Source organism: Mastigoproctus giganteus, chromosome 8 (genome assembly GCF_048544385.1).
Source record: "Mastigoproctus giganteus isolate SK-2022 chromosome 8, ASM4854438v1, whole genome shotgun sequence".
NCBI lineage: Eukaryota > Metazoa > Arthropoda > Arachnida > Uropygi > Thelyphonidae > Mastigoproctus > Mastigoproctus giganteus.
In genome coordinates, this window is record NC_143582.1 from 199280432 (window position 1) to 199307884 (window position 27453).

The 27453-nt window shown below is 38.9% G+C and overlaps 1 protein-coding gene across 1 annotated transcript in view; it reads right to left on the reverse strand.

The window, feature by feature from the left end:
* The window catches only part of LOC150082164 (transcription factor SUM-1-like), a 40071-nt gene extending 12830 nt beyond the window's left edge, over positions 1–27241 (reverse strand). The window contains exons 1-3 of the mRNA XM_090380021.1: positions 26804–27241; positions 21807–22670; positions 3022–3097 (exon numbers count right to left, since the gene is read on the reverse strand). Of these exons, the coding sequence (XP_090236147.1) occupies positions 3022–3097; positions 21807–22646 (916 nt within the window). The 5' untranslated portion in view covers positions 22647–22670; positions 26804–27241. The remainder of the gene's footprint in view (positions 1–3021; positions 3098–21806; positions 22671–26803) is intronic.
* Between the last annotated feature and the right edge of the window lie 212 nt (positions 27242–27453).

The following is a 27453-nucleotide window of genomic DNA, read 5'->3' on the forward strand; positions in this document are numbered from 1 at the left end:
GTTGAAAAAATTCGAGAGATCATGCTCCAAGACCGTCGGATGAGTATTCGACTAATCGCAGAAGTTACGCATTGATAAAGAAACAGTAAGAACAATTTTAAAAGATGGTTTTTCATCGTGAAAATTTTACAATTGTCATTGTTAAAATCTGGTAATTCTGTTTAGTGGACTGAACTTCATAAAGTCTGTATTGGTAGGGTCAGCATGAGATCCTTGACTTGTTTGGGAGGACGACGTTTAAGTTGGTTTTGCTTACGACATCAGTTTCTTTGTAAGTTCCAGTGATTACTTTTGCAAGAAGGGGCGACGTCAGCAATAATTCTTCTGGTGCTTAGAGATGTTCAATGAAAGTAATCGCATAGCGATCCACAGCATACTGAGTGATTAAATAGACGGTTAAGGAACGTGAGATAGCCAACGGAATTTTTTAGGCTGTTTCAGTTTTGTTAAGTAAACTCTTAGTATCAGGATTCCAGTTGGTTGAGCTGAATTCAAGGATTGGCAGTACTATAACTTTATATAAGATTAAAACATATCTATATTTTTTGAACTTATAGATGTTCCTTTTGATAAATCCCAGTATTCTGAATCCTTTGCTCGTGATTTTAAGGACATGAGCATCAAATTTAGCACTACTAGAGAAGAGAATCCCCAAGTCGTTGACTTGGTCTCACCTTTCTATGGCCACAGAGTTAACAATTGATTCCATATTTATTGCAAGGATCTGCAGGATGAGAAAGAAATTACTGAAACACTTCGAGGAGTTGCTTAGCAAACAAGCGATTCAGGGATGGCCACAGAGAGAGAGAGAGAGAGAGAGAGAGAGAGAGAGAGAGAGAGGGAATTTATTCAGGGCGCATTGAAGCCGCTGAGAATTCGGTTTTACTCCAGAATAGATCTTGCTGTCATCTACGTAGAAATCAACATGAACATCTGAGTTATTGTGAAAAAAGGAAGATCATTAACGAAAGCTATGAAAAGCAGAGGACCCGGGGGGTGGAACCTTAAGGTACTCCACTTAGTGGGATAAATGAGTCCGAGATCACTTGGTTGATGACAACGCTCAGGGAACGTTGCATAACACAGCTCCGTAGCCATGAGAGCAATAGCTCACAGATACCATATAGCTTACGTTTTTCAATTACACTGCTCGACAAAATTAACAGAACAAAATGTTTTTCATGAATATTTTATTGTAAGCAGTGTCGCTGAAGGCGGATATTTGATGTAATAGGCATTCTGGCATGCAAAATCCGAGTATCCAATAGAAATGGATCTACTACCTTACAGAACATCACATTATGCAAATTATTCATACCTATAAAAAAAAATACGGCTTGCGACGACATCACTTCATTCCCATTTTTGGCTGACTCAGTGGGACAGACACATCTCCAGTACTCAGGATGGCAAGTCATTGTCATTTAGATGATGCTTTTAGATGGAGGGCCGTTGAACGACTTGAAGTGGGTAGTCGCAGGCGGAAGTGGCAAGTTGGCTTAATATGTCACGCAGTGTCGTCTCTGCATTGTGGAAGCAGTTTCAGAAGACAGGAACCATTACAAGAAGAGCTGGCCATGGCTAACCGAGGGCTGAACCAGAACAGACTGCTATCTAGCTCTAACAGCAAGACGGAACCGTACGATGACCTGTCACCGACTGCCTCTTGAGGTTTCTGCGGCCATAGATGAAAAGATTTCCAACCGGACTGTGTTAAGAAGGCTCATTTCAAGTTGACTCTGTGAAAGGAAGGAAGCCAGTGGTTTGTATCCCATTAACCCCAACCGACCACACAGCTCGTTGAAATTGGTGCCATGAACATGTCACTTGGAGCCCTAACAAATATTGTGTCCTCTGATGAGTCCCGTTTTATCCTACAAAGAGATTGTAGACGTTATTTCATCTGGAGACAACGAGGAGTGCGGTATCATCTCTCTAACATCAGAGAAAAGGACACTTATGGTGGAGGTGGTGTTCTGGTGTGTAGCAGGAATAATGATCAACAGCCGCACCCCTGTTCATGTTTTTTATAGGGTACCGTAACTGCGCCGAGGTACCGAGAACATATCCTCAAACTCTACTTGCGGCTTTTTAAGGGCGCAGTTGACCCAGATTTTCTTTTCATGCACGACAACGCCACTGCACATAGAGCTTAAGTGTTGGCGGAATATCTTGAAACAGAAGATATCCAACGACTGCCAGGGCCAACACGATCTTCAGACTTCAATCTGATCAACATGTGTGGGACGCTCTTGGTCGTCGCATTGTACTCTGACAGCCAAATTCAGTCACTTGGTGAGTTAAAGTCTGTGCTGATGGAAGAATGGGATTTGTGCAACAGAATCTTATATACACCATTATATTTAACATAGTTCACCGCTGTCAGAACTGTTTAGCCGTTGGAGGGGATTATATACCATACTGATTATATACCAGCAAATTGGTTGTTGTTGTTATTGGGTTTTAGGAGCACTAGCGAATAGGGTCATATTGCTCCGTATATACTGTCTGTAATTTGCATGTTCTGTGGTCGATTTTCTGTTTATTGGACGAAAAACCCGAGTTTCCGGGAGAAAAAATCATGCTACCCTCGCCTGAGACCGACTAACTCAGCCACGTTGTGAAAAATGCCCATAAAAATTTGGTTCGACGGGATTCGAACCCAGGTCTTTTCCACTGTGTGTGTGGATAAGAAGGCGAAACGCCTTCTTATCCACACACTGTGCTGCCCACGAAGGCAGCAAATTAGTGATCACAGACTTTCCACCACAGAAACCATGATGACAATGAAAGACATGAAAAATTCGAAGAGATGATATAGGACGTTTACCACCTTTTTTGAATACTGGCAGTGTGTTAACCTGCTTGAAGTGCTTCGGATATTTACCCAGCCTTAGAGATAAGCTGAAACGAAGTATGATTAACTTTTGTTTTTAACAAGAATACACCGTTTTAAGACTTTAAAAAGAATGATATTATTTACTTTTAAAGTTATTTATATAACTCTAAACAATTTCTTACCAGTGAGTGGAGCAAAGTTACGAGAACCTTCATAATGTCGCAGTCGATCATCATGCGCATGAGAAGTTGTACCAACCTGTAATTGTAAAAAAAGCATAAAATAAATTATCACCATTAACGAATAAACAGCATAAATGGACGAATCACTCATCCACCTATGCTGTTTTGTTTACAAAACTTACAACTCTTTTTCGAAATTAAATAATTCTCAATTGCCAGCACTTCGTATATTTATATAGATATATATTTAAATTTTGAAAAATCATGGTCTTTAGTATACAGAAATTATCCTTTGCTGATTGAGTTTGATTACTCATGCTCAGTTTACAAAACCACGAGAATTTTCAGTAGAATTTTCCATCACAGACGAGTAATAATTAGACTGTTTATCCTTTTCACATCTTTAAACTTGTTTTCTATAAATTTGGAAGAATGATTAATAAACTTACTTGCATATATTTCATCTTTTATCCTTTTTATAGACCTTTTAACGTGTCTGATACAAAGAAGAGAAACGCATCAACGCTCAACTTAAGCTCAAGTTACGAATGCTGAGGAAATTTGTGAAGTATTCCCTCTGCGTTTTCCCCCTCGCTAATGTTTCCTTCCATTGTCAACAGCTCGTTGTTAAGGGGTGATAGAGACGCTGACTTACCGACGTAAATGAGAATTTCCTTCCTGTTTGGACGCTGTAATCTTGATGGACCAATAATAGACACGCATACCGGGAGGTACTGACTCACTGGATAGACTGGATTTGTAAGTTCGTGCATGTTGGCCAATTAATTACAAATACATATCAACTCTTTATCACAACTGTCATCGTATAAAATACTGCGATTTCTAAGCGTGAATTGCATTACTACAATACTTCAGCTTTTGCAAATAAACCAGCGTTCGTGAGAGGGTGTCTTTATCTTCGCTACTGCAGAGGTCAACTGTCATTTATCACTCTGACGACAGGTATCAGAAGTGGTCAAAAGAGGTGTTGAAGCTTTGACGAAAAGTGCAAGGGCACATCAGAGGCCTAACGACATCAAGATGACAGATAAGAAGGGTTAGAATAACTTATATCAGTAACATTGTGTGTTTAGTTTTGAGAAAAGAGATAAGGATGGTAATTTCTTCCTTATAGAGGAAGGTATTTTCATTTTAATTCTTTTATTTATTTATTTGATATAACAACATCTTTATCGGCACCTACTAAATTTTTCGGACTGAAGTAAAACCGATTGGTAACGAAAATGCGAGACGGAAATGACGTCAAACCATAAATGACGCTAACTCAGTCACTAACGGTTTTTTTTTTTTTTTTATTTGCTAGCACTACTTAGGTCTCGTTTGGAAATTTGATATTTTAGTAAATGTATCTTCATAATTCAGTACCAAAAAATTCTCATTTAAGAGATATATGTTTGCATTCAGAGTCATTTCCAATTAATTTTTGGTCTTGACTGCTTTTCTCGTATTAGGGAATTAGCAATCAGCTTGACTGGCTAAATCTTAAGGTCAGCAGCATTCAACTCGCCGTTCATCTGGTATATAATGAACCATTTACGAGAAGTAGCGTAGATTGTTCCTCCTGGTTGTGTTGTGATACTTAACAGAGATAATTAGACTCAGATAAGATCTGCAACTCTCCCATTTCTGCTCAGTCAAAGATTGTCTTGTGTCTCCATCCGACACGTTGACAGTGTAAGGAGACCAGTATTATTTGTAGACAAGGTTCACCTCTGACCCTCTCTAATTCGCTTAATAGAAACCACATGCGATGGACAGAAACTGTCCCACGGTTAGCAGGGGAAACAACCTTCGTATACTTACTCTGCTTTATAGCTAATAAAAACTCTTATTTTATCAGACTTGGATCGCGACGCCTTTCTCAGTGTTGCACGTGAGGTATGGTGACGATAAAGGGGACTATTTTAGCTCCCACAGTTACGCCACGGGATTCTTTTCGTTGTTCCAAAATTGTTGCAGCGAAAGTTGATGTGTTACTTAATTCAGCTTTGTTGATGGTATCATACAAAAACAGGGTAGGAAGGATACATTTCCTGGCTTTAAAGATACCACATTAGCTAGTACTTTGTAGGTTTTTGTTTTCTTTTAAAAGTACATAGTTTGGCAGTTGATTTGTTGGGTGATCCACCTTATTTTGTACTTAGTTATATATTAATGACTTCAGAAAATTCATATTTCTAATTTCAAATACGGCCGTTACACTAAATTTGCAAGACCTAACCAACACCCTCAGGAGACCGAATAACTCGGCCACAGTGAGTAAAAAGCCTATAAAAGATCCATCAATCCAAGAAGAGAAGAAATCGAACACCAACCCTTTCCCACATGGTTTAGTGAACAGTGATCAAAGTCAGTGGGCAACAAGGATAGTGTTCTGATAAGAAAATAACTTTTATGCCATTCTTTACCAACATTATTATCAAAACAAAAAGAAAAAAAAAACCACCAGATTTTAGTAATAATTCAATAGCATGGAATTCTATTTCAACAGATATTTTTATTTATTTCAGAGCGCTACATGCAAAGTTTATCATATATTGTATGCATTAAAACGTCATGCTGTTAAATATGACTAAAAATATCTCTAACGTCTTATATATACTTATATACTGCATATAGGTCTGGAAGCCTCATTTTAGGAAGGATGTGAATCTGATAGAACGAGTGCGGAGAGAAGCAACCAGGTTAGTGAACGGGACAAAAGGATACTCTTAACAGGCTTCAGTTCTGTTAATTGGGAAGTCGGGAGACTAGGCACCTTTCAAGAAACCTGACTGAGGTGTTTAAGGCATTAAATAGATTGAGTAAGCTTAATGCCCATGAAATCCTTCCTTTTGCTCAGTCTGCGCCCATGAGGGACTATAAATTCAAATTGAGGAAGAGTGGTTGCAGGACAGATATCTGGATTTGTCTTCGGCCAGCAGGTAGTTGATTGTTGAAACAAACTTACATTTGTTGTCGTGGCAATGAATAGTCTGAATAAATTTAAAGAGTGAACCAATTATTAGAAGGGATGGGAATCCCTACTAATAATTGGTTCAATCTTTCCCAGTATAGCTTGAGGGCTGGGCTCTCAATTGTGGCCTGGGATTCATACTTGTAATACGGTACACTTTCTTTAATCAACTGGCATTTCCTTGCTAGCTTCTCATGTATTATCCTGGCTACCTGGACATGTCTGCGAGTGTACTCTGTCTGGGTGATCACCTTGTATCCTGCGGTGATGTGTTGGGTCGTTTCTGAGGCCATAGCATCGTCGACATGTGTCATCTGACTCTCTGAACTCCTTTGCGATGTATTTTCTATTGTTCCTACTGTTGATTACCTGATCTTGGGTGGCAGGCATCAACGTTCAGCAATCGGCGGAGTCTGTAGGCCCATAAGAATTTCCTGTGGTATGTTAATGATTTGAAGTTTATATTACTGAATAGATTCTAAACAGCTACCCATCGCAGCTAACTGATTGATTCAGTAACAGAAATATTCAAAATCGATTAGGCCAGTACTAAATCCCAATGAAACAATCCAATTACATTTATTAAATAAAGGATCAGAAAAAAATAAAGTTATTTCCGACGGTCCAGTGCTCAGAAAATAGTCATACTGAACTCGGTCTGCTGAGTGAAGAGTCTAACTTATTTTTTGCAAGATTAGCTTGGGTTTGATAGCCAATGGATAATTATACGTATCAGGTATTCAAATGTAAGTTGTCGTGGTATGGCTGCTCAAGTTTTTTGCTATCAGATAAATACTGAACGCTTTCTGAGGCTTCTTAGTTGATCTAGTCAATGGTAAGACAGGTGATCTTTCACCTGTTGTTATGGACTGTAGGTCGGCTCATGCCTTTAGAAGGTCGGATTATCTACAATAAATATTATTCTGTCGTATCGTACCAACTTCATCCTCCAGTACTTCATTATTACACAGATTGCGATGAATTCTTTCAAGACGACAACGAAACTATCCATCGTGCAAAAATTGTATATGAATGGTTCGAGGAACAGTCCCAAAATTTCCAACATCTACCCTGGCCACCTAATTCTCCAGATCTGAATCCAATAGAGAATGTCTAGGATTTGTTGAAAAGTGTAGTTCGGATTCGCAGTTCTCTACTGACCACTACAAAGCAGTTGACAAATATCCTAATAGCTCCAGATTGACAAATCTGGAGCTAGACTTCCTCAAACATCAAGTGGAATCCATGCTACTACGTGTATGGGCTGTAATTCGGGCAATTTAAATAAAGGTTTCTAATTTTTTTGCCAGTGAGCGTATAATACTTCAAAGGATGTTATATTGTCTAACAAAAAGAGAAAATCCTGCGTTATATCGGAATGGTCTCCTAGAATAATTTAATTGAAAATCTAACTATAATGTAACTATAATTATTACACTCTGTGCTTCTGCGAAGGTCGACTGTTACAAATTTAATGGAGACACTACTACTACGGATACAACGAACATTAAATAATAAACAACAGTTGGATACCATTTTCCTGGATGTGGCAGCAGCAGCCTTCGACAACATCTCCATCCCAGCTATGACAGTAATTCTGAAGGAGTATTTTCTTATAACAGGAATTTCCTTAAGCGTCCTTCAAGGATCTCCAGGGAAGTACCCCAATGGGGCGTATCGTCCGCCACCTTCTTCGTATTGGCACTAAGTCCATTTTTAGCTCATAAATGTAAACAATTCATTGCATATGCAGATGATTTGAATTTTTTTTTTACCTCTAAAGAGGAAGAAACTGCACTTCATCTATGCGAGGAGGCAAGCAAGACAATTAAGAAGATTGAAGAACACTTACACTACATTGGTCTGAAACTAAACGCAAAGAAAACTGCCCAAATGACCTTTACCAACAAAAAGAATGAAAACGAAATTACAATCTTTGTGAATAATACCATAGTTCACAAAGTCCCCTGACATGTAGACCTCGGCCTTAAGCGGGATGAAGTATTATGATATATTAGAAAGAAGACATACGCAGCACTCCGGAACACTAGACAAAAATTCATCGGTCTCCAAAGCCCTCGTCTTATGATCCAATGTATTCTTAAATGTGTTACACCAATTCCGTTGTACACATCAACTATCTGGTCATTGGCCCCTGAGAACAACATCAAGGCCTTCTTAGGCGTGGAACACTGGCTCCTGAGATGGCTAAATAGGATCGCCGGGAAACCGTTTACCATTTCAAGAGGGGTATTGTATGCTAATCTTTGACTTCACACCCTGGATGCAAATCATCATTACAATAAACATCTTAAATCTGGAAAAGTTATTAACAAAGAAACTAGACGCGCCTAAAGTGTAAAATTTGATCACTCGCCCACAGATGATGCGACGGAGAATAAATGGGGAAAAACCAAGATCAGGTGTGACATGACTCAGTCAGACTCTCTTGGGAGATTCTTCTCAGCAAATACTGTTAGGGTTTTTAATAATTTAATAATCACATGCTCTACGTTTTTATGATTTTCAAATATTGTAAATTAGATTAACTGGTTGATGAGACTCGTCTAGTGTTAGTACTAGTACTAGTAAGTATTATTAGTATCAGTAGTGGTACTACTTAGTATTAGTACTAGTAAACGTAGTATTGTTCTCAAAACAAAAGCCTCACTTAACATTCTGTTATTAGCGTGTGACGGATGTCACAACCAGAGGAATTGGTTTTAACTTCAGGAAAGGAGATTATGACTTAAGGTTGGATATGGCCTTTATCCTCTGAGATAATTGGTCAGATAGCGCAGAGAGTGCGAATAAATTAGAATGACAGTATATCGTTAAAGCTGTAGTCACAGAAGCTTCGAGCAGAAAATGATGGCACAAGAAATTTCAGAGTGATAAAAAGTACTGAAGCCTGTAACAGCTATAAATTGATCTGTAATAATATCACAGAAAAGGTTGGGCTGGCAAAGGCAGATTATTGTAATGAGTATGGGAAAGTTTTGCGAAACTCAGTGATGCGCAATTGAACAAGCAGTTTACATTAATATTTACTGAAAATGTCTTTGTTGTTAGAAGAAAATGTGCAAGAGAAGCTGGAAAGTGAAATTAGCGATATTGAAAATTCAGAAGGCTATTTATAAAATAATTTCGAGTCCAAAAGCATGTAAGGTCCTTGGAGCTGGTGGAATATACCCAGTAACTTTTAACCGACTCAAGGCATCAGCCATAAAGAGATACACCAATACTACTTTGTCCAAAGGAAAAGAGCCATACTCTTCCAGGTCATCCAGACACAGCGTCATTAATTCAAATCTTGATCCAGATAACTGGATGGACTGCATTGCAAGATTCAAAGTCAATTCCGCTTCTGCAGAACTTCCTCTCCAACACTCTGAGTTTGCTCTTATTGATGGCCTCTCCATCGATATTTTTTATTTGATATTTGATATTTTATCACCAGACAACAACTGATAAATGCTATAAACTCCCTGCGTCTGTCTAGTAGGGCAGGCCGATATAAGAAACCTCATTTCATAATTAAGTGCCTTAGCCCCTACATCCTCGATGCATTGCTCTCAATCTACTACTCAGTCCTTTCCACACGAATGTTCCCTGCCCAATGGAATAAATACTCTGTGATTCCACTGCCTAAAGGTCAAATGCCAACAAGCCCAAAAGATTTCAGACAAATCTCAACTTCTTCCAACCTCCTCAAACTCCTAGAAAATGTACTCCTTCCAGCATTAAGCAAACAGTTCATGCCACAGAAATCGAAACAGTTCCATTTCACAGTCGCAACTAGATCCAGCATAACAAACATCATGGCAGCACAGACATCAATCCTTGAAGCCTTCGAAACTAAATCCGAATTAGCTATTGTGTACGCCAATTTTCAAGCTACCTTTGACAGCCTAGACAGACATCACAGCCCTTCTCAGTCTTCTGCAATCCTTCTTCAGGGTTAATGGCATCTTACTAGCTTTCTTCACCGCTTTATTGATGAATAGAAGTGTTCACCTCACACTGAAGAAGTCACACTTTACCTGAAAAATCACTGCAGGAGTCCCACAAAGTGGTGTCCTTTCTCGCCTCCTTTTCCAAACTTTCTTATTCCTTTTATGTGTCCCAGTAATGATGCTCTAATATATACCGACGATATAAAGTTTCTTACCTTAATTCCACCGCCTGTAAACCCAAAGGCAATTGCATGTTCAATCACAGAGAGCTTGACCGCTCTTTCAACTTACTTGCAAATTTTTGGGTTAAACCTTAACCCTTCTAAATGTGCAATAATGATTTATTCACTGAAACAGCGACCAAAAGTAATTCAAACATCAGTTTGTGGCACTCTCATTCCAGTGGTTACCAGCCATAAGGACCTTGGTGTCTATTTTGATCTGAATTTGAGATTTGATGCGCACACAGCTCTTACAACACTTACTTCACTCCAACGATGCCACAACCACTCTCAGCTTTAACCACTGTTTATCCGCTGCTGAAATTTGGACATCTGCTTTGGCCTCACTTCAAAAACCAGTGTTCGCTTGTGAACACTGGACCTTGAAATGGGCCACAAATAAGCATCCCAATCCCCTCAGTTGAGAACCACTGACATGGCTGAGCAGCTAAATGCACCCAGGCTCCCAAGGTTAATTGACATCAGTACGGTCACAGGAGTAATAAACCTACCAAACCTCTGGGATTTCTGTCAGTGGCACAACCCACCGCCATCCTTGAGGTCTGACCCCACACTAATCCCCAAATACAACCGTCTGAAGTTTTTATTTATATATCATCTGACAAGTCCACCCAAATCCGTGTTTCCATCCTGGTTGCAGTCTAATCAGTGGGCAGATCTTTGGGAAACCCGAAATTATTGTGTCCCAGGTTTTTTTTTTATGTAAACCCCAAACACGAGAGATATTAGAACCTATAATACTGGATATTGTGCATGGATTGGAGGTTGGGAAGACGAAAGAAGATATTTGTTTGATCGATATCATATTTCATTATTATATATTTTTAAATATTAGTCTTAGTAAACAAACACAAAGAAAACTGTTTGCTGAAGCATTTGAGTTAATTCTAATAATACAGATGGTATAAAGATTGTGAAGTCAGAAGAAAGCTTTTACAATTTTTTTTTAATACAGGCATTTAATGTAAGGAAAGTAAATGAAGACTGTTGCTTTTTTACAGAAAGTTCCTGAAGTTTGCTAATACACGTGTTGGAGATTGTAAAGCTGGAGATCCAATATAATGAACGTAAATAAAGGTTATCACGTTTTATTTTTCTTTAATGGTAGCAGTTGAAGCTTGAAATATTCTAATAATGTGGTTGGATTGAAAGGTGGGATAGAAAGAGCTCCACCCCATAAAACAATCTTCGTTGTCATTTATTTATGGTTCCTTTAGTAGTAGTAATAGCAAATGATGCAAGAAAGCAAACTTATATAGCATCAGCCAAAAACATTCACCCATCGGTACCATCCAAGAATAGGTCTAGTTCTTCTCTCTTAAATTTATTCAGCTCATCCACTTCCACAATATCAGATGGAAGCCTATTCCAACGATCAACCACCCGCTTGCTAAAGGCAAACTTATGCACATCTATCCTAAGCCATCTTTCCTCAACTCGAATTTATGCCCCCTCATGTAGTCTCAGCAAGTGGAAGAATACCATTAACATTCAGCTAACTCAATCCGTTCAAAGGTTTAAACGCCTCAATCAGATCTCTCGAAGGTGCCTGGTCTCGCAACTCTGTAATTTACAGAACTGAAACCTTTCTAGGTAAAAGCACCTTTTTGTTCCCTTCACCAATTTGGTTGCCCTTCTCTGCCCCCGTTCCAGCAGATCTACATCCTTCCTAAAGTGAGTCCTCCAGACTTGTATACAGTACTCAAGATGCTGCCTAACCATGGACTTGTACAAAGGGATAATCACCTCCTTATCCTCTACTAACAAAGTTTCTGTATATCATTGAGAAAACCCCATGAGCTGTCCTGGCAGCATGTCTGCACTGCTCAGCGAATTTCATGTCTAACTGAACAATTACCACCACAACTTTTCATTCTCCAAACTTCAACTACCATTTCTCAGCCCATTGACTCAATATTTCTAGATCTTGTTGCAGTAGCTCACCCTGATGACTGTCGTAACCACCCTGCCAACCTTTGTACCACTAAAAACTTAGACATTAAGCCTGATATACCTTCATCAATATCATCGATAAATATTGAAAACAACAGTGAACCCAGAACCGAAACCTGGGGAACTCCATTAATTTGTCAACAAATTTCTTCATTCTCTTCTCAACCTTCAACATCATCTCAAAAATATGACAATAGCTTTCCATCAAAACATACAATGCGTGCTGCTAAACCTAAACAAACATTAGAATTTCCATATTTGAAATATTTTCTTTACTGAGGCAACTCGTTGAGAATGTTAATGAAAGGTCTATGCTGTTACACAAAAATATGATAAATTGATCTCTTTCTTGACCATAGCGCCCTCCTACAGCGTGATGGAAACACACTCACACACATAAAGCTTGTTAGGCATTACCCTACCAGTTTACAAGTAGGGAATCGAACGTTCTAGTATTCGCATGCCTTCCGTCGTAGGCAAACGGAAAATCTTTTGATGTCATGTATTACTTGGTACGACAGACCTATAAATGAACTGGTAGCTTTTAGTAGTCATTAAAGTTGTACCATGGGAAAAACAGAGTCTCGTGGCTGAGAGTTAGCCATTCTCGACATACACTGCTCTCCTAAAAGATCTGGTCGCTCTAATTTTCTTAATCCATTAGACCTTCTGGGATAAACAGGTGACTCAGACAGGTATATAAGAAAGACGTATGAGTTGCACTAGTTGGTTGTTCTCATCATGGCACTAGAACCGAAACGACGGATTTCCGGATGGGGGTTACTGTCCAATGTCACACTGCACACTTGTCGATTTGTGAAATTGCTGATAACGTACTCCAACCAAAGTGGACCTTCGGTAATACTATAATGAAAAGGGAGCGTTGAGGCACCACTTTTCAAAACACATTACGTACGGACTCAATTTTCAAGGGAGAGTGGCGACACATCAGCCAAACTTCGTAAACCGCAATCAGCAATCCCGCTTTGCATGGTGTAACTAAATGGTCCTTAAAGCAGCTCAAATCGATCCGACGAGTAACGAATCTCACTAAACCCTATTCCTATCAGATGGGCGGATGTGGAGGATGTTGCTTGAAGAACGCCTGCTGTCTTAGTGCAGTGTGCCAACAATGAAGTTCGGAGAAAGTAGGGTGCTGTTTTTGCTGTTTCTCATGGTGTGGACTCGTGATTGTTCTAGGAACCATGAACACCGACTCCTACTTTAGCATTTTGAATAGTTCCATTTGGTAGTTTTTTTGATACACATCCATGTTTGTTTCAAAAGGATAATGCACCGTGTCATACTGCCGATGCTGTTCGAGAATGGTTCATGGGCATGAATGGCCAAAGGTTGAAATGGCTGGTCAGAATTCCGACTTGAATCCTATGAAACACCTGCGAGATGAACTAGAACGTCGGACGAGGGAAACACCTCCAAAATCGGTAACTCAACTGGTCACTGTTTTGTAGGAGCAATTTCGTTGATGGAAAGGCTATTCAGGAGAGAGGATTGTATCTATTTGGATGTTAAATCAATAATATGTGGCATTAGGGTGTCAAGATTATCAGTGCGGATCATATGGTCGTCCTAGAAAATTGACAACATCACCCATCCCACAGACGCTGTATCCTTTTTGTCTTTGCATCTTCTTGAAAGGTGGAATAATCAAGGGACCTATCGGGGAGAGACCTTATTCATTCTGAAATGATGGATTTGTGTTCTATATTTTTTAGAATCATACCTTTTTTTTCATGTTTATGATCGATATTTTCACATTAACCTTTTATAATACTGTATTTATTTCCTCCTGGATTTTAACAACCATTGAAAGATAACATGTATTTCACAATTCTGCATTGATCAATATAATAAACAAATAGTAATAATTTATGATTTATATATTTAGTAAACTGATAACAAAAACCGCTCATAGAAAAGCAGCCACTTGATATGCGCGTACCGAGAATATTTCATTTCTGTGCAACCACCATATTGCTCATTCATTCCTCCAATCAGCGCATGGTGGCAAAGAATATCCCCTGCTTCAGCTACAATATACGGCGTATATGGATGGTCTGTGCGATATATATGAAAAAAAAAAAAAAATAGATAAAATGATTGAAGGACTTTTATTTGTTCCATTTTAATCAAATTTATGAACAAATATTTTCAAAAGAGCGAAATCTAAAATTTCATGGAAATTCGTTTACTCGAAGTCGAGTGAACGAAGTCGAAGTGTTTCACTCGAAGTCGAGTGAAACAGTCGATAATGCTGATCGATTAGTTCAGTCAGAACAAATTCGTCTGCTTTCCATCCCGTTAATTTTCACCTTAAAACTTAACTTATAATTAAACCATCTGAAATTATGTAAAATAGCTTAACCCCTTAACATCTGTGGGCAGGAATCTATATATATTCATTACAGAAATAATAATTAAATTAAAATTTTAAATTATTTTTCTGGTAAAGTATCGTGATTCAACGAAAGACCCATGTGACTCTGTTGATATAGAAATGCCATCTAGCCAGACATGCAGAAATCATCGGCTGTTAAATATTTAAAATTTTCATTTAAATTTCAAAATCTTGTGTCACCTTGTAAGCCACAAATTGTAAGCGATCAACATTTCCCATACAAAGAATTCCGACGTATCTTTGAACTTTGGTCAAAAGAAGAAGAAGAAGGCGCACTGGCTCGAGGCAATATATAAAGTTTTCATAAGACTCACATCTGGACAAAGGTGCCCCAACCTTACTGTATTGAAATATGGCATAACTGACGAATCTCATGCACTAGTTGTCATGGAGATTGTTATTGTTGCTATGGAAACCGGACTAGTACAGAGGACAGATCAAAACTGAATAGATTTACTAAAGCACCGTTTGATGAATTATTCTGAAGTGGAATGCCAGGCTACGAAGACATTTTGACTGGCGCAAATGAACTGTACCCATTCAATTGCAATGGTATAATTTCTCAGGAATTCAAACAAGAAAACCCAATCGCGAACGGTATTCGAATCTACAGGAAGAGTACCGTGTATGGGTTGAATATTGAGAAGACAGAAGATACTTGTTTAATATTAGACTTGATATTCTGTAGATGATAATTTCAGGGAAATATATGTGAAGAAAGGTTGTTCCAGAGAATAGAAGTAGCAGGGATAAACCAGAAAGACGAAAAGTTGGTCTGGGAGTTTAGAGTTGGACAGTGAACGATGCTGAAATATTCCGAACATATCTCGAACAGCAATGGTTGCTGCACGTGTTCGGACTGGTTTAAGAAGAGAATAGGAGAATTACAGATGGCAATTAAGAAAAAGTGTGGCCAAAGAAGTATCTATAGAAACGGCACTCAGCACAAACTGAAAGTCTATGGACAGAGAGTGGACAGACTTCGTAAACGATGGGATATTAATTAACCTGACCTCTTTTTGAAAAGTCTAGAAAACTAAATGGGGTTTTGGATCAACACTCCAGATTGGGAACAATGTTGCAAGGTAGGATGGATCTGAGTGTCATCGAAGATAAGCATAAAAACATCGGGTAAGTTTTTACGATTAATAAGACACGACTGAGTTTTAGAAGGATGCCCTGCTGAAGTTAACTGTTTTCTTCGTCCCATTGGTGAATTAATTGAAGATAAGCATTTAAGGAATTGGTGGATATTCGAGAAGTTGAATCTTAGCATTTACTGCAGTGAAGTGAATTTGTCACTCACCATTGTAGCACTTTATTTAGTATGGTAGGACAAATAAAGACTTTTGCGCAGGGCAAAGTTTCACAAACTGGAAAATGGAATGCAATATGCTATCGTCAGAAGAACTGTGGATATTCTACCATTAATAACAAACAAAAAGAATGGAATCTGTATTGCATAAAGAACTGAACCTTGTTGAACACCAGCATTCGTTGAGAAGCCAGAAGTTAGAGAGCTATCTACCATCATCAGTGAGTGGTCCTAGAGAAAAATAGTTGCGCAATTGCAAAACAGTTCGATTTCATAAGATGGGAGCTTGTTTAAAAGAACTTTATGTCGAACATAACCAAAAGCCTTGGAAATGTCGATAGCAACTGTTTGAGTTTCACCAAACTTTTCCATTAAATTAGTCTAAAGATTAGTAAATTAGCAAGTAATTTTATCGCTAACCACCAGAACTCATGTACGATTGTTGATCACTTGGAAGGGTTCGAAACAGCTTAAAAGTTGGCGGTTGATGAATATTTGTTTCACTTTAGAAAGGGTAGAGCTAAGGGTAATGGGCCGATATTTTAAATGGAGGGATGTGATCCTTTTCAGGAACTGTTTGGATCAGAGCAAATATCCAAGCAGAAGAAAAACACCAGTGGAAAAAAAAAAAGTGTAAAAGGCGACACAGAACAGGAGCGAGCTCGGGAGCACACCTTTTGAGAACAAGTAAAGAAATGCCATCAGGACCTGGAGCTTTCATAACATCAAGACCGTTCAAAATTCTTCTGACATCCTTTTGACGGAAGACCACAGGAGACATTTAATGGAGTGAACTGGAAATGGTAGGAGGCAGTTTATGAAGATCGTCAATACAAGAAAAGTGGGACACTAGTAAGTCGGCTTTGCCATTAGCTGAGGATACAATAGAATCAACAGGTTGTAACAAAGAAAGGAGTATCGATGAACAGAATTTGCGGCTTTGGTAAGAGACCAGAATGCTGAACTACCACCATGAACCAGATTGTTCAACTACTACTACTATCACTGACTGCGCTGCTGCTTCCGCAGATTATAGTAGTAGTAGTAGTAGTAGTAGTAGTAATAGTGGCATGTGATGCAAGAAAGCAAATGTATGAGCTTATGCAGCATCAGCCAAAAAAAAAAAAAAAAAAAAAAAAAAATCACACAATTCCCTCCAAATGCCTGTCCAGTTCCTCCTTAAATTTATTCAACCTATCAACTTCCACAACGACAGATGGAAGTTTGTTCCAGCAATTAACCACCCGCTGGCTAAAGGCAAATTTTCGAACATCTATTCGACATCTGTCTTTCCTCAATTTGAATTTATGCCCCCTTAGGTTCGTAATCTGAACAAGTGGAAGAATCCCTTCAGATTTCAGCGTGCTCAACCCATTCAAGGCCTTATACACCTCAATCAGATCACCGCGCAGGTGCCTAGTCTCCAGCCACTGCAATTTGCAGAACTTAAGCCTCTCTTGGTAAGAGGATCCCTTCATTCCCCTCACCAATCTTGTTGCCCTTCTCTGTACACGCTCAAGTAAATCTACATCCTTCCTAAAATGAGGCCTCCAGACCTGTACGCAGTACTCAAGGCGTGGCCTGACCATTGCCTTATACAGAGGGATAATCACCTCCTTTTCCCTGCTAGCAAAATTCCTATATATCATTGACAAAACCCCATGACCTGCCCTGGCAGCCTGTCTGCATTGCTCAGAAAACTTCATATCTGACTGCAGAATTACTCCCAGGTCTTTTTCATTTTCTACCACCTTAAGTGTAGTACCACACAGTTGGTACGTTTCTCTGGGGTTACTTCTACCCATATACAGTACTTTGCATTTGTCAAGGTTAAACTTCAGTTGCCACTTCTCAGCCCATCTGCCCAAATTATCTAGATCCTGTTGCAGTAGCACACTGCCATTACTGACATTAACAACCCTGCCAACTTTGTATCATCTGCAAACTTCGACATTAAGCCTGATATACCTTCATCAATATCATTGATAAATATACAAAACAACAGTGACCTAACACCGAACCCTGTGGGACTCCACTAATAACATTAGTCCAAGAAGAGCAGCACCCATTGATTACCACCCTCTGTCTTCTAGCACTTAACCATCCTTTTATCCATTGTAGCAACTTACCCTTAATACCATTCTGCTCCAATTTGTACAGTAGTCTTCCACGCGCAACAGTGTCAAAAGCTTTCCTGAAATCCAAGTATATGATATCAAAATTATTTTTCGCATCCAGTTCCTTTGTAACCACATCATAATATCCTATCAAATTTGTCAGACAAGACTTTCCCTTAACAAACCCATGCTGTGTCTAAATTATTGCTGCAGTCTTGTCTAGATGATCCTGCAATGCATCTTTAACCAGCGACTCCATTATTTTACCCGGAACAGAAGTTAAACTAACTGGTCTGTAATTACTCGTGTCACCCTTCGATCCCCCTTTGTGAATTGGGGATACATTTGCACATCTCCAGTCCGTGGGAACCTCCCCTGAACCCAAGGATGCTCTCATAATTATGGCTAAGGGTTTGCTTAGTTGCTTTGCCGCCTCCTTTAATATAACTGGATGGATCCCATCCAACCCAGGTGCTTTTCTTACGTTTAACTTCAACAATTTCTCTTCCACTTTGCTCTCGGTTATTACAAAATCATTAAGTATCTTGCTACAATTTGATAACCTTCTGCCATTTTCAAACCTTAATAATTCCTCACGTGTGAATGTAGATGCAAAATACTCATTCAGTTTGTTTGCTCTCTGAGCAGGATCATCAACAGTCGAACCATCGATGTCAAGTGGACCAATCAGATTCATCCCCTTCTTTTTAGAGTTTATATAAGTAAAGAAATCCTTGCTGTTTTTCTTAGCATCTTTTGCCAAGGATTTCTCGTAATCTGCCTTCGCCTACCAAACCTCCTTTGTGACCTGATTACAGATTAACTTATATCTGCCATAGGCTTCTGAGTCGCTTGATAATTTATATGCATCCCATGCATTTTTCTTCTCTGTTACGAGTCTCATTAGTTCATTTGACAACCATTTAGGCCTAAACCTTGAACAATATTTCTTAATAGGTATGCCATAGATAATATTAATAATTATCTATGGCATGTGGTAAAAACATTTAGAATAAAATTTAGCCATACATGTTGGAAGCATGAAATTGATGGTTCGAGATAATTGGAAATCAAATTCAATAATACTGCACCAAATCAGCCATTATGTCATTTGGAAGTCCTAACGAAAAAGTCAATTTCGAGATTAGGAGAATGCAGGGTTGTCCTCATGGGGAGCACAGTTGGCATAATCACTGTCCTCACTACACTGAGTGGAAAAGCCCTGAGTTCGAATCCCATCAATAACGCGAGGATTTTTAGCGTGGCCGAATCAGTCGGTTTTGGGCGAAGGTTATATGGTTTCCCCCCACCTCCTGGAACATGAGTTTTCATTTAGAAAACAGGCAAATTGACCACAGAATACAAGCAATATCCTTGCAAACTCCTGTCAGGGCAACTTTATGGTCCTGAGCTGACTAATATCCAAAAATTGTCAGGGATATGAAATGGTGCCATCTCCAGCTCTATTGGGCCCACAAGACTATTTCCATCCATATTCGTGTTATATTAGTCGTTAAATATCCTGTTATGTTGTATCTGCTACATTTTGTAAAGTTTGTACCAATTTTAAGCATTAATTTTAAAAAGACGTCCACTAGCTGATGGCTGTCCCGGGTTGAGCAGTTGCTAATAAACTTACAGTTTTAATTTAAAAAGAAAATGCGTGAAAAACGGCCATAAAAATACACTCTGCCTAAAACACTCAATTCATAAAAAAAAACGCCCCAATGAACAATTGTGAATTTGAAGAAGACTGATGGATCTATGAGATTAATGAAAATAAGAACTATGTCAGAAAGTACGTAGAAATGTCAAGGGCCGTTTCCAGAAATGTCATCTGTTACGCCCACTAGCCTGAACATCTCCCCGAAGAGTTTCTATTTTTGCTAATAAAATAAATAAAGAGCCAACTGTATATTTTGCTACGCTATGTATATCTCATTAATTATTCTAAGCGCAGTTAAAAAATAAAATAATGTCGTTCAACTCCCAATATTTAACTATTCATGAACTAAATGAAAGAAAGCTTCCTGATGACGAAATAGGGTATAATTCGATGCTGGCAACACCAACATGAAGGTGTTTTTGAATTTAAAAATGATATAATGAGTCCAGCGTGTGCTGTGGTCTAAAGTAAATCTGTTGGCTATTTACAGAAGAAGATATAATTAAGGTAACAGAGAATCTGGACTGAGAATTATCATGGGCCGTATACACTCATGACCCAAAACATTATGACCACCTACCTAATAGCGTATTGGGCCGCCTTTCGTCGTGAATACCGTTTACGCCTGCATAAAACTCCACGAGACTCCGGAAGGTGTCCTCGGGTATCCTAGACCGGCTGGACAGAAGGACGTTCCAGGGTTCGGCAAGGTAGTGAGGCACTGGCGTGGATTGTCGAATACTGCGTTTAAACCGCTTCCACAAATGTTCAATGGGGTTGATTTGGGGGGAATTTGGCGGCCATGGGAGTACACGAATGCTTGGACATGATTCTCAACCATTCCTGCATAGTGCGAGCCTTCTGACTCGGGAATTGTCTTGTCCAAAGAGTGAAGTGCCATCTGGAGGAACCAGCCAAGTGGCTGTTTTCCCAGTCTACAGTGTTCCCTACTCAATTAGGCTCTCAACAAAATTTCCCAATGGGCTTGCAACAATAACTTGACTCTCAACGTATATATATAAAAAAATGTACTGTGATAACCTATGCAGACCTAGGAAAAATAAGATTTTCAATCCTTAGAAATGAATAATCACTTCATTACATGTGACTCCCATCATAAGGGCCCTAGGAGTGTTGCTTTCCTCCAACCCTCTTTCGTTCCTCATATTTTGGAAACTTTTAAGAAGGCGTATGAGGTTCTTGGATTCATCAAGAGGTTCACTTATACGATTAATAATGCAATGGGCATCTATTTGTCCCTTGTCGATTCTTGAATATGACGTCCCTGCATGGTCCCAGAACAGCAAAAAACTTGCTCAAGAGTTGAAAAATATTCAAAATGCATAACTACTAAAATTATATGGCGAGCGATAAATGTTTCCACAGGAAATATTATTGTCTGTACTCCAAAGATTTTCCTTATCTCATTGGAGTTAACTCTTAAATGTATATTATTGAATAAAAACATAAACATTCGCAAGAGCTTCTGCTGACAGTGTACTCGGAGACGCTTCCCTTTGCGCCCTGGTTGTCGTCTGCCGTTAATTGAGGGATCGTTTGTTATCCCGGACAGCACGAGCCAACCGCCGTTCATCTCGAATCATTCCCCGTTCAAACACCGTTAGGTCCGGTCCTTTCTCCATTGCCCGGGATTCATACTAATGAATTGACTGGCACTACCGTGTCGCCATTATATATGCTACACCGGTTGGTGAGGTATATACAATTGTCTTAATTTGTCTAGGCATGGAAGTCGTTGCTAAAGTTGTTTATCATCTACTCCTTAATAGCAAAATAATAATGGAACAGTCAGACACAGAATTCATTAGACAAACATTTCAACAGATTTTACAAGGGGTGGGGGGGCGAGTTAATCATGCTAGGGAGAACGCCCGCCCGTTCAGTGAAGATATTTCTTCACTTGATTCATCATCCAAGATCATGCGCTTTTATCAACCTTAAAAACCAAAGTTTTCATTAGAAACAAATTCTATTTCTTAAACGTATTGATTTCTGCATAGCACCATGAGTTGCCTCGGCATTTCACTACAAATGAACACTTCTCGTATATCCGATAATATAATTAAAATACGCGTTTATTAACATAATCATTTAACAAAGCATGCATAATGGTCCTTACCCTGAATTCCCTACATCTGCCGGTCCTGTCCGGGTCCAGGGCTATCCTCCCACCGCGGTGTAACCCTTGGGCTCCCTGTAACAGCTCTTCCAAGTTCTCGATGTATTCAATAGCATTGCGAAGTATCTCTACCTTGGGTAGTCTCTGGTTAGGGTTCGGGCAAGTTCGTTGTTTCAAAGTCTCGAAAGCTTCGTTCACTTTTCTTAACCTCCGCCTTTCCCTCAAAGTTGCCGCCTTTCTTCTGTCTATCGTGACGGCTTTTCTCTTACACGCTTTGCATGCCCACAGTAAACACCGACGCTGAGCGTGACCGTGAAAAGGAGGAGCCAAAACGTGAGGCACGTGTTCTTCGGATTCTCCTTCGCAGACAACGCTAGGGTGGTTAATATCCGCCGACCTTCCCGCTTCTTGGTGACCTGCCGTCCTTCGCGGACTGAAGTCGGCCGTACGGGCTTCGACACCTTCCTTGGGCACACCGAACCTGTCCGAAGCACGCTCCGCTGCCGGCGACGCGTGTCGTAGAGCCGGTCCGTTTCGATCGTGCGTTCCGGCCGTGTTCTTGAACGCGGGACACCCGACGTAGTCGGAGAATCGCTCTTGGGAATTAGGGATGGACGCGTCCAGACGTTGAGTTCGTCCGTGGAAGGAAAATCCTCCGACACCGGAACAGTTCGTCGACGGAGATTTCGGAATATCGGGTTTCGACCACACATGTTCGTTGCCGATTGCGGGTAAATGAACTAAACGGTGAGATATATCGCTGGGAGCAACCGAAGGACATGCCATTTGGGTGTGGGACGAACTGTTCTGGAATCTGCAACTTCGCATCTCCATCACCATTGTGAGGAATTGCTGGAAGACAACCTGGAAATAATAATAAACATTAGTTACAGTCGGATGGAACCAGGGCAGCAAACAGGACTTATGGTCCTCTCACAAAGAGGCTTAATGGTACTTAAATTAAAAGATTTATGTCTTACATTTATGTGATATTTCATTTCGAAAGGTAAATTTGGTTTGATCGCCAGTTACAAGGTTCTTCAGAACCTAAAAATTCTATTTAAAGAGTTTCATGAAATTTGTCTTTAGTTTTTTTAGGCATCGGCCATGTAAGAGCAGAAAATAACTAGGTGGTTTCACCCATCATTGAACAGCCCTCGTCGATAGCACAGTTGATAGAATCGCAGTAATCCCCACACAGGATGGGAAAGACCTGAGTTCGAATCCCTTTTTTTTTCAGAACGTACCTGAATTAGTTGGTCTCAGACGAGTGTAGCATGTTTTTTCTCCCGGAAACTGGTTTTTCATCTAGTAAACAGAAAATTGACCACAAAACACACGCAATTTAGTTGCTGATGCTCCTAAAAGTCTACTACAACAACAACAACCATCATTGAAAGGATGAAAATGCGCTCATGGCCAAAAAAATAGACACCTTTTGCAACTGGCGTTAATAGATAATTAAACGTTCGGTATGAAAATGTCAGTTGTCACATGATATGATCGCAAGTTCCTTGGTATTAGATGAATATTTGGAATTGGCTTCATAGTCGACCAGGCTATGGGCAAGACAAGTGAAAGGTGTTATTGTTGACGCACGTTTAGAAGCAGCCACGATTGAGAAAATAAAGGAAACCCTTCGTGTGTCCAAAGCAACGATCTCAAAGTATATAATAAGTAGAAGACGAAAGGAAAATGCAGCTCTAAAAGGAAGAAATGGGTCTTTCTTTGCCGCAAGAAGCGTCAAAGAAAGATCCATCTCTTTCTGTAATAAAGCAAAAACAGAAAAAAAGTGGAAAGATTCGATTAAAGTGTTTTAGCCAGCGTCAACACTGGACTGTGGAACAGTAGAAAAATTTGTATGATCTGTGGCGTGAACCTTATGAAGCCATGCACATACACTGTCTCATATCCACCATTAAAGAGGCTGAAAGTGGTATCATTGTATAGGGTATATTCTATTGGTACATAATGGGTTCGTTCATAACTTTAGAAGGTCGTGTTACTTCAGATAAATGTCTTTCTGTTATCGGATAAACTTCACCCTACAGTGGTTCAATTTTACCATGAATTGCGATGGATTCTTTCAAGACGACAACGCAACTATCCACCCGTGCAAAAATTGTATCTGAATGGTTCGAGGGATATTCCCAATATTTCTAGCATTTACCCTGACCGCTTGATTCTCCCTGTTTCAAAGATTTCACTCCTTAATCCGAGACCAGAGCAGTTGCTTGTAGATGTAGTTCAGTCAGTGGTAATTTAATGCAAAAGAGGATCTTCACCATCAGGTTACAAGGCAAGGCGAATCTAGTGTCTTCAGGTTTTTCTAGTTAGGTAAATTTAAATCTATTTTTAATTTTTGTTGATAAAGAGCGATGAAAGATGCGAATATACACCATCAACTCCATCTCCCTAGAAATTCAACTAAGATACGAGCCCTAAAACATGTCCTTTCCTTAAATGCAAACTGTCCTCTCCCCTTGCTCTCTCTGCCTTTCCAATCAGATGCTATTGCTTATGTCTTAGGACTTAGGCAGTCTAGCCGGACATTGTCTTGTCCGGTTCATGATAGTCTTATGCTCCCATTCAAGTCTTGTTTAACAACTCTTCTCTAATTCGATTTCCACAGTTATATCCGCTTAATCGAGAAGTCTGTTTTCCATTTCATATATTCAGGGCATTGTGCGATATACTGAACTGAAACCTGAAGATTTTCATAGTGCTTGAATCTTCGAAGACAGACCACCTGATCTTTTTCCACTGTTCACTCAGCTCAGTCTTGACGTTGTCATCAGCAATCCTGTGGAATATTTCGATTTTTTACAGAAAGAAGTTGCTGTTGTATAAGCACACAACTACCAAATCCAGAATCTTTAACTCCAGCCACATAGTACCGTACATTTAATTATCTGTTGACGCTAAAGGCAACATGTTTCTAATTTTTTTGGCTAGTGAGCGTATATAATAATGTATTATGTCATATACGTAGTTTGCTGCCTTAAGTCTTTTCTAAATTAGCTAATTTTGTGAACCAGCCCGATTTAATTACAGTTTGGCAGCGGTTAGAGGCCCAGTGATTAGAAATTATTGTTCTAACTGACGATTCTAGTGACCACTGAAAGTGTCACGAGCTTCAATCATTAAAAATTCAAATCAACAGTTTCTAAATTCCCAAAAATAATATTGACATTATCAGGTGAATTAAAGGATATGTTTGTCAACTTCAGATATGGCTTTTGTAATTTGCTATTAAAAGATAGATGAATAGAAAATACGCTCCAGGACTACATACCCAAGGACTCACTAAATTCTTCTAGGTTTCAAAGAATTTACTTTATTAATGGACAGAGTTACCAGACGTCCCAGAAAATGACTGCCTGTCCCCAAAAAGCTGACACACAAGAACTGGAAGTCACCATATGCTTGTGACAACTCTTTCCAAACCAGTCTTCTGGTCTAGAAAGAGACCATTTAGAGAGAGCTATTCATTACATGAATGGCTCTCTCTAAATGGTTAACGAAGACAGTCCCTTGCCTCAACTATGAATATATTAATGTAAACATGAATGGTGTAAGTATGGTATGAAAAATTTGCCTTCAAACCTCAGACAAGTTTGCCATCACTAGTTATTCTGGTAGTGTACTGCTTTCAAGCATATTCGCTTGAAATTAGTCGGTGGACCAACTGGCAGATTTTACAGATAAAATTATATTATGCCAAAAAGTTATTCTTCTTTTCAGCCATTATCTCATCTTTTCAGTAAATGGCAGATTAGTAACTAATAATCAAAAGCTATGACACCACAAAAAAGGTATTTATTTGAAAGTAGTGCAAGATCGTTGCAACTGGTTGTGAGGGAAAAGTTTGTTCTGCTGTCAGACGATTGCATTAACTGAATAGTTAATATACTACTGTAAAAAAAGTCTTCCCAACTCATATAACTTAATATTGTGTTATATAGAAAACAATTTCAAATATTGATATTGTTTACTAATTAAACAATTTCATTTGTTTAATTATTCTTTACGTTGAAGCCATTTTTTATCCATATTCGATCCATATTGTATCCATATTTGATCCATATTGTATCCATATTTGATCCATATTGTATCCATTTTTTTTTTCCATATTGGAAAAAACATGGTAACCCTATTAAGGAAAGGGTTACCATAGTTACAGAAAATATAACAAAATAAATTATTTACCTAACGATGTGTTGTGACAGTATGGTCCCCTAATATCCACACTGCGGATATTCTGCAGAGAAAAGTGCTAAGCTGGAATGTCCCTTAAAATACTTATTGTGATCATTCTAATAAATATCTCTTTATTCCCATAACGGCAAGTTGCCATGGGTTAAAAAATGGCAAAATTTGCACAAGTAGGTTAAAAAAGATATTGAAGATAACTTTGTTCATTTTTTAATCTTATTGACCAATTTAAATAACTAAAGAGTCGGCGTAACTAATAATCTGAATATTGTTAATTATTACTTTATTTTTAAAAAACTGTAATTAAAGAAAGAGAAAATATTGATTATCATTTTTAAAGTAACGTTTGTTTTTAAAATGTCATTAATTTGTAAATAATTATAGTACACCATTATATAACTTACTAAGTAAATTATCTAATGTGATCAATTCAGAACAATTAGATTTTTTGAACTTAGCCAACGTGGTTAATCCACAAAAATTGCTTTTCTTGAACTTAGCCAAAGTGATCAATCCAGAAAAATCGAGTTTCTGAACTTAACCAAAAGTGACCAATCCAGAAAAACCGAGTTTCTGAACTTAACCAAAAGTGATCAATCCAGAAAAATCGAGTTTTCTGAACTTAGCCAAAGTGAATTAGTGATTACATTATTGTTAAGTAACACGTTTTTAGATGTTTACTTTTAGGATTCACGAAATAAATGTAAGAAAACATTTCTGTCTATAATTTTTCAAGGAGGAATATTAATTGGATGTAAGTGTTAGTAGATAAATATACTCACCGATTTGTTTTTGTCTCTATTCAGTTTCGAAATTATTCCGACACTTGATGGTCATTCCAGATACATTTTTCAGATGACCTCTTACGAAAATATCACTTTATTCAAACTTAAATGGACAGTTTTTACCACAGTTATCTTTACATCTTGCTGTTTCTGTAAATGACTTGGATGAGCGGACATGCGACCAAACAAACAAACAAACAAAACGCTTCTTTGTCCCACACACAAACTTCAAGAAAAAAAACAAGAGCACACTAGCTCGCCCCGATGTCACCGCCAGTGCTTTCGGAGATGCCGCATGTTCGTCGCCGTCTCTTTGAGACGGTGGTAGGACGGTCATGCATTCCTGATTCTCGTATCCTTAGTCGGAGGAGGAAAGCAACCCCTAGCTATAGAGATCCCTCCTGCAGATCTCTGTCTCCTCTTCCTGTCCCCAACGACCATGCGCAGAAGAAGCTGTGAATCCGTGCAATATTAAGGGGATAGAATTTCAGGTCTGAGGAGCCCTCTAGATGTTTTTATTCCTAACATCCGTCTGTCCCATGTAGCAAATGAGGCTGTTGGTGCTTACACATGTGGCTAATTACCTACACCAATGACATCACGGCTGGGAAAGAAAGAAAAATGGGAAAGTGGGATGAAGAAAGATT